At 47.2% G+C, this 12,013-nt stretch overlaps 1 protein-coding gene across 1 annotated transcript in view; it reads right to left on the minus strand.

Annotated features, from left to right (window-relative positions):
• Nucleotides 1-1,161: 1,161 nt before the first annotated feature.
• arhgef37 (Rho guanine nucleotide exchange factor (GEF) 37) overlaps nucleotides 1,162-12,013 on the minus strand; it is a 140,801-nt gene continuing 129,949 nt past the window's right edge. The window contains 2 exon segments of the mRNA XM_038795576.1: nucleotides 1,162-1,558; nucleotides 4,192-4,361. Coding sequence (XP_038651504.1) covers nucleotides 1,352-1,558; nucleotides 4,192-4,361 — 377 coding nt within the window. The 3' untranslated portion in view covers nucleotides 1,162-1,351.

Here is a 12,013-nt window from a genome sequence, read left to right on the forward strand (position 1 = left end):
CATGCGCACAGTGGCGGCCTGCAGCGGCCACGCCGTGCTACATTGCGGATGCCACTCGCGGATCCGGCCCGTGAAATAGTGCCCCCCCCACCCTTTGGCCGGCTCGCGTGCCCCAGACCACCCCCCCCCCACAATACCCCCAGCCCCTGATAAAGTCCCCTTCTGCCCGTGGATCGGCCCTCCCCGAATGTGGTGGCGCTGGACTGAATCCGCAGCTGCCATGCTGAGTTCCCGACTAATGAGACCACATGCGACCCACACCATCGGGAACTCGGCCTGTCGGAGGCGGAGCATCGGGGGCAGGCTTCAGACAATGTCCTGAGGCTGTCGATACATCGCTTTGGAGGGGGTGGAGCATCGTCGAAAACAGTGCCACCCCCAATGTGGTCGGGATCTGTGATTCTCCGGCCGATCGCCGAACGCAATTACAGCGTCGTTGACCGGAGAAACCAGCCCAGAGTTTCTCTTTGTTCCTCAACTCACCTCCTTCCCATTAGACAGACATTAATTGGCCACCTGATGCTTGACTGGCTGAGTTAATATGACAGATATGAGCAATCACTGTTTCCGATCTGACTCCCTCACTCTGCTGGGAAAGGTGAGCCCGAGGTGAAGTTCGTACACTTCTGTATTGAAAGCAAATATATGGATAGCTTTATGGATAATGCAGAATGACTTATTTGAAGCTAAGCACTAAGCACATGGCCAAAACACACATGGGCAGCATGGTAGCACAGTGGTTAGCACTGCGGCTTCACAGCGCCAGGGTCCCAGGTTAGTTTCCTCGCTGGGTCACTGTCTTTGTGAAGTCTGCAGGTGCCCCGGTTTCCTCCCACTAGTACCAAAATACGTGCTGTCAGTTAATTTGGACATTCTAAATTCTCCCTCTGTGTACCCGAACAGACGCCAGAATGTGGCGACGAGGGGCTTTTCACAGTAACTTCATTGCAATGTGAGCCTACTTTTGACAATAAAGATTATTAAAAAACTGTCCTTGTTCTTTACTAATCCCGAATTCTCTCTCTGCAATACTAACTCTTTACAAGCTACAAAAGTGCATCAGTGTTTTACATCTGAGGGAGCAACCACTGGCACTCCCATAATAGGGCACATCTTAAAATCTGAATACTGACAGAAAATTCATAAAAAACACTACCATTCTGATAATGTTGATTTTCATTATACTCTCCAAAACAAAAAAAAAACAAGGCTCATTCTTTAAGGATAGCATGCATATGATGCTAGTAAGCAACATTAATCTTACAATTCTTCATATCTTCTTGCCACTGCAAACACAATGTGCAAGAACATTTAGTGCAACTTCTCAATAGTGCAGTGTTACTGGTAAATATTATGGTGCAAAGGATTTCCTCTCTCCAGTGCAAGGCACTTTCACCAAATAATTTGAAGGAACATATCCCCTTTGTCCATTCACTTCGACAAGGCACCACTCATAGCTTCCTTTCTTATCATGAGGTTCCAGTATAGTTACAGGCTGTCCAGGTTGTAAACTGGCTTCATGAGGTCCTCTCGCTGCAAACTGGTATGCTGCAACAACCTGAACACATCAAAAAATATGACACATAAACTGCATGATTCTTTAGATACTTGTTTCACATTACAGTAATCACAGAATTGGAGTTTAGGGCTGTTTAACATTCATTGTCAGTTAAGTATACTGACAAATTGCATTAATTCTCACTTAATTCAATGATAAATAAAATATATTCCCTTCGGGAAAAGTTTCTACTCCGTGCAAAATCATTTCTAAAGGACCTGATAGGCACAAGCAGCGAGAAGTGGGGGGGGGGGGGGGGGCTGATAGGCACAAGCAGCGAGAAGTGGGGGGGGGGGGGGGGGTATGTGGGAAAATAAACGAACAGCTGCTGGACAGAGCTCGAACACAACTGGACGAGACCAGATGAAAATGGGAGAATGAACTGGGGACAAGAGGTAGTGCGGGGACTCTGGAGCGAAACACTGAGCAGGGCGAACTCCACCTCTTCCTGCTCAGCCTAATGCAGCTCAAAGTGGTGCACAGTGCGCACCTGACCAGAACCCGAATGAGCAGGGTCTTCCCAGAGGTGGAGGACAAATGTGAGCGGTGCCAGAGGGGCCCGGCCAACCACACCCACATGTTTCGGGCTTGTCCCAAACTTGCTGAGTTCTGGACAGTCTTCTCCGAGGCAATGTTCGGGGTTGTGGGGGTGAGGGTGAAGCCATGCCTGATAGTGGCAATCTTCGGGGTATCGGAGCAACCAGAGTTACACATGGGGAAGGGGGTTAACGCTCTTGCTTTCGCTTCCCTAATCGCACGCCGGAGAATCCTGCTCGGCTGGCGATCGGCAGCACCACCTACAGCTGCAGACTGGCTCGCTGACCTTTCGGAATTTCTCCACCTGGTCAAGATTAAGTACACCATCCGAGGGTCGGAGGGAGGCTTCCTGGATACTTGGGGGCAGTTTGTCGGCTGTACCAAAACCTGTTCGAGGCCACCAACGAGGAGTAAGCCAAGAACAAAAAAAAACATATATGGGGAACCAAAGGACAGCGCAACCCGGGGGGGGGGGGGGGGGGGGGGGGTAGGCAGAAGGTAGGTGGGGAAACCACATGAGAAGAGGAAGGGTGCTGAAGCCAAAGGGGGGGGGGGGAGGGGGGGGAACGACGACAGGGAAGGGGGGGGGGGAGGGAATTATAGACCGATCCGATCCAGAGAGCAACAAAATGTACACAGAGTTAGTTAAATGAAGGACAAAATAAACCTCTCTGTCAAATAAAGTAAATTAGCGCGGGCAAGAAAAATGTAATGTATACACACAACAAATGTTTATAAGTAAGAGAAAAGCCAACCAAAAAAAGAATAATTTCTAAAGTCCATTTCCAAAGAATGCAGACAGAAAACCTTTCTTTGTAGTTTTCCCATTGATGGTCTTATCTCAGCAGTTGGACCTGTTGCAGCTTAGCTTTATATATGCAACAAAGAAGCAATAGTTCTGGGTAATTTTATTTGGAGCTCCCATTTTATTCCCCTCCACTTTCATAGCCCCCTAACAGTTTTCAATTGGGAAAGGATATTTTTATGGTATTGCTGCTCAATAGCTGAAGGGATAAAAAAAATGTTGGCTAATTTAGAATGAGATCAATGGATCTTCCATGTGGCTGAGTGTGCCATCTCCTCCCAGTGCCTTTTTGTAATTCATTCCCAGGATGAAAATATCAATGACAAGGCCAGCATTTATTGTCCATTCCTAATTGTCCTTTAGAAATTGCAAAACACAATGGAGGTTCACAGTAATATAAGCTGTCAATCAAGTTTATAATGAAAAGAGTGGGAAATCATGACCAAAATTATTGAATGTATTACTATAATTCTCTTTTTGTAATTTCGCTAATTCCATATCAATATTTGTAAACTGGCAGAAATCCAACAATCAATTATAACAAGAATTCTGAAATATATTTGCAAATAACTATGGGACCTTAACTAGTTTAGGATTGTATTATATCTTGGATATTAAGATACGGTATTACTGTATAGATTTTATACTGTATTCCATAATTGCGCACATGATATGAGCTCTTTGACCAACTTATCCAGTATCATATTTCTAGGAGAGAAAAAGAAAAGAAAGAATTGCATTTATATGCATGACCACTGGATGTGTCAAACCACATTGCAGGCAATTAAGTGCCTTTGGGGCATAGTCAGTTTTGCACTGTTGGAAACACGGCAGCCAATTCACGCACAGCAAACTTCTACAAACAGCAATGTGATAATGACCATATCATCTGCTTTTGTGATGTTGATTGAGGGATAAATAAGGGCCACACACCAGGGAGAACTCCCTTGCTCTTCTTTGAAATAGTGCTGCGGGATTATTTACTTCCATCCGAAGAGGCAGACGACACCTCGGTTTAATGTCTCACCTGAAAGCCCGCATCATTTTTGTCAGCACTGTACTGAAGGGTCAGTCTTATTTTGTGCTCAAGCCCTGAAGTGGTACTTAAACCCTGATCCATGTGACTCAGAGTGAGAGCGCCACACGCTGTGCCAGTGCGGACACCAAAATCTGGTCAAATTAATTTTTAATTCTTGCTTTGCTTTGGTACATTAAGAAATACGTCAAACTGAATTTTAGAACAATGCTATTATGATTGACATCTAAACTTTCAAATTGAAATGTCTCTTACTTGATACTGCATTGGTACTGATGGTACATATCTTTCTGGTGAAGCAGAATATTTTCTTCTGCTAATTGCTCCATCTATAACATTGGCAAGAGATGAACTCTGTGACAGCGGAAGGTTATTTAGTTGTTTTGCAGGACTCAGTTTTCCAGCAGGGACAAATCCTCTCTGACCTTATTAGAGAAAATCAAATTGTATAATCTGAATATCAGCATTTCTTTTAAATTCAATGGTTCTAAGCACAAACCTGTTTGCTGAAACTGAAACTATTCAGAATTGCTTCTGCTGACAAGTCAGCTATTGAGTTTACTGTTTTAGCAGTACAATAACATTATTAAACACGATAAAATGAGTTTATTGCAAACTGTGCCAGTGATTTTCTACTGGTTATCAGGGACTGGTTTAACATTGTCCTGAAACTTTGATGGAACTACTGACATAGCTCAGAACAGTAAGCTAAAATGTGTCAGTCTTGATATGCATATAATGCTAAACCCAGTTTACAACCTTTCTTCAGAAGGAAGAGATGCATAAAATCGAATTTTACTTGTTTCACTGCTCGCTCCTTGTCTCGCCCAAAGGGTATTTCACTTAAAGGGCTTCCCTTTACTGCTTGATTGAACATAGAACATAGAACAGTACAGCACAGAACAGGCCCTTCGGCCCTCGATGTTGTGCCGAGCAATGATCACCCTACTCAAACCAACGTATCCACCCTATACCCGTAACCCAACAACCCCCCCTTAACCTTACTTTTTTTAGGACACTACGGGCAATTTAGTATGGCCAATCCACCTAACCCGCACATCTTTGGACTGTGGGAGGAAACCGGAGCACCCGGAGGAAACCCACGCACACACGGGGAGGACGTGCAGACTCCACACAGACAGTGACCCAGCTGGGAATCGAACCTGGGACCCTGGAGCTGTGAAGCATTTATGCTAACCACCATGCTACCGTGCTGCCCGATTGCTTTCATATTTTGTTTGTCACATAATTTTACTTGAAAAACAAGACTCCCTTGGCATTGGTCATGCGTATTCTAAGGTTTGGAATTTTTCTGAGATTGATGTGCTTTCTCACATCAGCTTTAAACTTTTCAGCATTTTGCTACAATCCCAGGTTGTTGCCAAGACAGAACTTGGTTTTCATTCTTGTGACTTTAAATATGACTTTGGTTTTTAAATTGATTTTTTTTCACATTTTCTATATTTTTATTAATTTTCATTGATAAAAAGCCACTCAGTTATGACATTTGATTATGTAACATGTAGGAATAGCATTCTAACCCACTTCTCATCCTGTTCCTGTTGTGAAATGCTAACAGCTCCCACACATGCTCATTTAATTATAGACAATTAGGACAGAGAACTGTGTTTATTTTCTAAAAACAGCTGAAATGTAAAAATGCTTTAGTCATGCTCCTAACTTAGGACAATAAGCATGAATATAAAATGAGGAACATGACATTTTTTTATAATAATAATCTTTATTAGTGTCTTTATACTGTCTACAAATAAAATGAGAGAAAAATAGAAAACATTGCTCTATACTCGCAAAACAAGTATTTAGCTAAATATACATTTATCTTGATCATGAGGTAATACAACTCAGGATATTTTTAAAGCACTTCCTGTAGCTCGGAATAGTGATCATCCAAACATATGTATGGTGACTTGACCACAAGTAAGGTAGTTGAACGCCTTGTAAAAGTTAAATCTTCTTTACTTCAGAAAACATTGAGGTAATAATAGTTTGGCTTCAGAAACCAACAGCTTCTAAACACAACTAAACAAAGGTTCCTCATTGCTAAACTGAAAAGCCACACAAGCGCATGCTCCTGATGACGTCACATGCGCACTTTTGTTAAAGACATCCACACACGGGACTTCCGGTGGCGGCCAGGGAGTGAGTGGTCGCACATTTGGCAGCTACTGCTTGAGGCGCTTTTTTTGGCCTTTTCCCCATTTGATGGGTGGATGTTTTGGTGGAAAAAGGTGTAGAGGTGGTTGAGGGAAGTTAAACTCCACTGGTGGCCCTGGTGGATGGATCCACAGACCAGAAGTGGTCAAGAAGAAGGGAGCTGTTGGAGCAAGAAATTCTTTGTCCGCCACAGATGAAGATGGCGGAGGGTAAATGATCATTGCTCGGCACAACATCGAGGGCCGAAGGGCCTGTTCTGTGCTGTACTATTCTAATTCTAAAAAAAAGGGCCAGCCCTGCCTGCCCAGTGGTCAACGGAGCAACTGGTGGACTTTTTGAATGAGAAATTCACACGACAGAGGAGGGAAGCCCAAGAGAACCTAGCCAAGGCGGTGGAACCACTAATAGGTGGAATCAATCTGGTGGAACAGAGATTCGTGTCCTAAGATCAGGCTATTTGGAAGGTGGAGGAGGCAGGGGAGCAGGAGGAGCAGCTTACCTCGTTGGCGGCCAAAATTGGAATGATGCGGGAGACCCAGAAGGGGCTAAAGGAGAAGGTGGAGGATCTGGAGATAAAACTTAAGAATCGTGGGGATGCCCGAGGACATCAAGAGAACGGATGCCGGCTCACATGTAACCAAGATGCTGGAGGAGTTGATGGGGGTGGGGGCTTTGACCGGCCCCTAGAGGTCGACCGGGCGCATTGGGTGCTGATGAAGAAGCCGCATGCGAACGAGCCACCAAGGGCGATGATGGTGCGGCACCACCGATTCCTCAACAGGAGAGGATATTGCAATGGGCAAGGCAGACGAGGAGGTGCACCTGGAAAGGTAATGAGCTCCGGGTGTACCCAGGCTTGGGTGCGGAACTGGCGAAGAGGAGAGCCGGGTTTAATCGAGTAAAGGCTGCTCTCTTTAAGAAGGGAATGAAGTTTGGGATGCTGTACCCGGCCCATCCCTGGATGACTCACAGCAGCCAAGAACATTATTTTGGGACACCAGAGGAAGTGATGGAGTTTTTAAAGGGACAATGGACTGGCAGGAGAAGGTGGATATTTAACTGTGGAGGTGATGTGAAGAGATTTTATTTTTCTGCCTTTTTGTTTTTGTTGCATTTTGTTTTTTGGTTATGGGAGAACCTCTCTTCTTTGAGAGGTCTCGTTGGGTTCTGTGGCAGGATATTTGGGAACCATGGAGGGTGAGTGTACCTTCTTCTTATTTCACTGTTGTTTGTGCTATGGAGGTGTGCGAATGGGAGGTGGGGGAGGAATCAGTGGGGGGATCAGAGGTTTGGTGCCATGGGTGGGGGCTGCCAGGCTAGTGGGCGGGCTAGACAACGGGAGCGCAGTGGGGGTGAGCAGGTGGTTAGCGTAGCAGAGGGGGATGAGATTGTCATTTTGCTCAGGAGAAGGTGGGTTGAGCTTCTGACAAAGGTGTGGTTGCTGTGTTGCAGCAAGAGAGGAGGTGGTGACAGTGGACATCCGAGGATGTGCCTGGAGGGTTCCATGACACGGGCCGGGGGCTGGACCAAGAAGGGTCAGCAGGGAGGGAGACAGGGTGTCCCCAACCAGGTTGGTCACATGGAGTGTGAGAGGGTTGAATGGGCCATGGGCCAAACAGTCGCGTGTGTTCGCACACTTGAAGGCGGACGTGGCCTTTTTGCAAGAAACGCACTTGAAGATCGGGGGCCAGACTAGGCTAAGGAAAGGGTGGATAGGGCAAGTCTTTAATTCGGGATTAGATACGAAGATGCGGGGGGGGGGGGGGGGGGGGGGGCGTCGCTGATAAACAAATGAGTGGCGTTTGAGGTGGAGAATATTGTGGCAGATTCGGGAAGGAGGTTCATGATGGGGAATGGGAAGCTGGAGGGGATGCCAGTTGTCTTGATGAATATATGTGCCCCAAATTGGGATGATGAAGTGTTCATGAGGCAGGTGCTGGGGTCGATCCCAGACCTGGACTCGCACCGGTTGACCATGAGAGGGGATTTTAACACGCTTCTTAAACCAGGGTTGGACCGGCCAAGCCCGAGGTCTGGGTGGTGTAGGCGGTGGCGAAGGAGCTGAAGGGGATCATGGAGCGCATGGGAAGGGTGGATCCATGGTTTGGGAGGCTGAGGGCGAAGGAGTAATTATACTTCTCCCATCTGCTCAGGGTGTACTCACGAATTGATTATTTCATGGTGGACAAGGCACTGTTGGCGGGGGTTGTCGATTTGGGGTACCCCGGTCTGAAACCACCATTCGGGGGTACGTGGAACTGAATGATACAGGTGAGGTTTTGGCCACCATGCTATGGGACGCACACAAGGCAATGGTCAGGGGGGAGCTCATATCAATCTGGGCACATAGGGAAAAGGTAGAGCGAGCAGAGATGGACGAGATCCTGCGGGTCGATAGGAAGTATTTGGAGGCCCTGGAGGCGAGATTGTTGAAGGACAGACTGAAGCTCCAGATGGAGTTTGAGTTGGTGTCCACGAGGAAGGCAGTGGGGTAGTTGCGTAGGGCCACAGGGGGTGACATAGGTACACGTAGAAGGCGATCAGGTTGCTAGCCCAACAACTTAGAAAGCAAGTGGCGGCGAGGGATATTGGAAGGGGAAAGGACTGGGAGGGAATGGTGGTATTGGACCTGGTGAGGGTGAATGGGGCTTTCGAGGGGTTTTATAGGAGGCTCTATGAATCGGAGCCCCCGGCCGAGGGAGAGGGAATGCGGTGGTTCCTCGATGGGTTGGAGTTCCCCAATGTGGAGGAGAGCCTGGTGGAGGGGCTGGGGGCCCCCACTGGACCGCTGGAGGTGATGGAGGGCACGGGGATGATGCAGGCAGGGAAGGTCTTTGACCCGGACGGGTTCCCTGTAGACTCTTATAAGACGTTTGCTGGGTAGTTGGGGCCCCTGCTGGTGGGAACACATAATGTGGCGAGGGATATGGGGAGCTCCCCCCTCCATTATCGCAGGTGTCCATGACCCTAATATTAAAGAAGGATAAAGATCCGGAGCAGTGTGGGTCCTACCCCCCGATTTTGTAGCTAAATGTTGATGTCAAATTGTTGGCAAAGATCTTGGCCTCGTGGTTGAGAACTGTGTGGAGGGAGTAGTAGGGGAAGTCCAGACAGGGTTCGTAAAGGGGAGGCAACTATCAGCGAATGTCAGGAGATTTCTGAACATGATACTGATGCCCCCAGAGGGACAGGATGTGGAGGTGGCAGAAGCTATGGACGTGGAGAAGGCAGTGTTAGAGCAGTTAGTATTCAGGCAGGGCTTTGTGGACTGGGTCTGATTGTTGCATTGGGCAACGGTCACGAGTGTTTGGATGAACCAGGTAAGCTTGGTGTACTTCGGGCTGCACTGTGGGACAAGGCAGGATTGCCCACTTTCCCTGTTTGCTTTTTGCCTTGGCAATAGAGCAATGGTGCTTAGAGCGTCAAGGAGTTGGAGAGAGACTATGTGGGGTGGGGGGGTGTTGAGCACAGGGTCTCGCTATATTATGCGGATGACCTGTTGCTGTATATTTCGGACCCACTGGGAGGCATCTTTGAGTTTAGAGGAATTGGAGCAGGAATATAAGCTGCCCAATAGGAGAAGGTTCCATTACTTACAGGTACGGGACTATGTGAGGAAACAGGTGCGCGGGGGGCTCCGCGAACCATGTCCACAGGTTTTGGGCATGTCCGAAGCTGAAGGGGTTCTGGCAGGGATTCGCAGACGTAATGTCCGAGGTGCTGATGGTGGTCCCAAGTCCAGACGTGGCAATATTTGGTGTGTCGGAAGACCCAGGAGGCGAGAGAGGCCGACGTTTTGCCCTTTGCCTCCCTGGTAGTTTGGAGACGGATTTTCCTAGAGTTGAGGGACTTGGAGCCACCAAAGCCGGGGGTGTGAACGAACAACCTGCGGAGTTTCTTTGGTTGGATCTAATGCACTGGCAGGGAGCCCCGATAGGAGAAGTCAAGAGGAAATGGGAGGAGGAGCTGGGGGGGAGGGGGGGTGCGGAATGGAGGCTGGGTTATGGGAGGAGGCTCTGAGGAGGGTGAACGCATCTTTGTCGTGCGGAAGGTTATATCCAATTTAAGGTAGTTCACAGGGCGTATAAGACAGTGGTGAGGATGAGTAGGATCTTTGAGGGGGTGGAGGATAGGTGTGCGCAGTGCGCGGGGGGCTCCGCGAACCATGTCCACATGTTTTGGGCATGTCCGAAGCTGAAGGGGTTCTGGCAGGGGTTCGCAGACGTAATGTCCGAGGTGCTGATGGTGGTCCCAAGTCCAGACGTGGCAATATTTGGTGTGTCGGAAGACCCAGGAGGCGAGAGAGGCCGACGTTTTGCCCTTTGCCTCCCTGGTAGTTTGGAGACGGATTTTCCTAGAGTTGAGGGACTTGGAGCCACCAAAGCCGGGGGTGTGAACGAACAACCTGCGGAGTTTCTTTGGTTGGAGAAAATCAAGTTCATCTTAAGAGGGTTGGTTGATGGGTTTGCCTGGAGATGGAAGCCATTCATCGACTTTTTCAAGGAAAATTTTGGTGTCAGGGTGGGGAATAATGGGGTTAAAATGGGGAAGGCAGGTTGGGAGGAGGGGAACGGCAGGGAGGTCGGGCCGTTCGGGTAATTATTTATTTTTTATGAGATTTCTGTTTGTTGTTATTCCTGTGATAGTTTGTGTTTAATGTGTATATAAATGCCTTAATAAAAATATTTTAAAAATATATCCATACGCATAATAATCAAACAGGAAGATCCTTATTGAAATATCATTAAACATTCCATAACACTTTCCCCCCCCCCTTAAATTAAAATTCCCCTTAAGGAGGGACAATAGCAAACATCGTAACACACATGTCGCAACTAATATGTCAATTGTTCAGGACCTTGGCAGCTACGCTGTGATCTGTGTCCAACCACTGGCAACTCAGTAGACACCGGTGAGTCATCGTTCAGTTGAGCTGGACTTGAGGACGCAGAAGTAGGTTGGTTGTTATTGAGCGGAAATCCTGAACCTCTCCCGGATTAGTGTCCATTAGATGCCCCTGGGCAACAGGAATCACTTGCTGTTGAATTTCCACAGCAGCATTTCCTTCTGCATGCGATCCGGAAACTTAGCTGTCTCTGAGTTGTGGTGTAGACGAAAGTGATCTTGGTGTCTGCAGCTGACCACCGTTCCATTAATTAGCTTCACCACTAACGATACTGGACCACTTTGGTCAGAATAACTTTAGGCAGTCGTCGTTGGTTACTGCTGATATTCCTGACATAGACAGTCATCCGGTTTGAAATACCTCTCCTTCGTATGGTAGTCATGCCTCTCCTGCATTTCCTGTCTCTGTCCTACTCTCCCTTTGACATTTGAATGTAGCAGATCCAGGTGAGACTTTGGCTTTTTACCCATCAAAATTTCAGCCAGTTAACATCCTGTTGTCATATGTAGCATGATACAGTACTGAAATAAGAATCTGAGGACTTAGTTCCCAGAGTATCGTCTGCCATTCTCTTCAGTCCTTTTTTCAGTGTCTGAACAAATCGCTCAAATTCGATGTTCGATGAAAAGGAGCAGTATGCACATGGTATATTCAATTTTTTTGCATAAACTCTTGGAACAAGTCACTCGTAAACACGGTCCCATTATCAGAAACCAGAGAATCCAATAAGTCATGCTTTGCAAAAATATGGCGTGGCTTCTCTATTGTAATGTAAGTTATATTGTAACTCATGATGTGTACTTCTAACCACTTAGGATGTGCATCCATGATGACTAGAAACATATGACCCATAAAATATCCTGCAAAGTCAACATGTAGTCTAGACAAAGGACAGTCAGGCCACTCCCATGGATGGAGGGATGCCGGTGGTGCAATATTTTGGATTATTTGACACACAGAGCAGGATTTCACCTTGTTCTCCAAGTCCTGCTCCAT

This window comes from Scyliorhinus canicula, chromosome 4 (genome assembly GCF_902713615.1).
Source record: "Scyliorhinus canicula chromosome 4, sScyCan1.1, whole genome shotgun sequence".
Classification (NCBI taxonomy): Eukaryota; Metazoa; Chordata; class Chondrichthyes; order Carcharhiniformes; family Scyliorhinidae; genus Scyliorhinus; species Scyliorhinus canicula.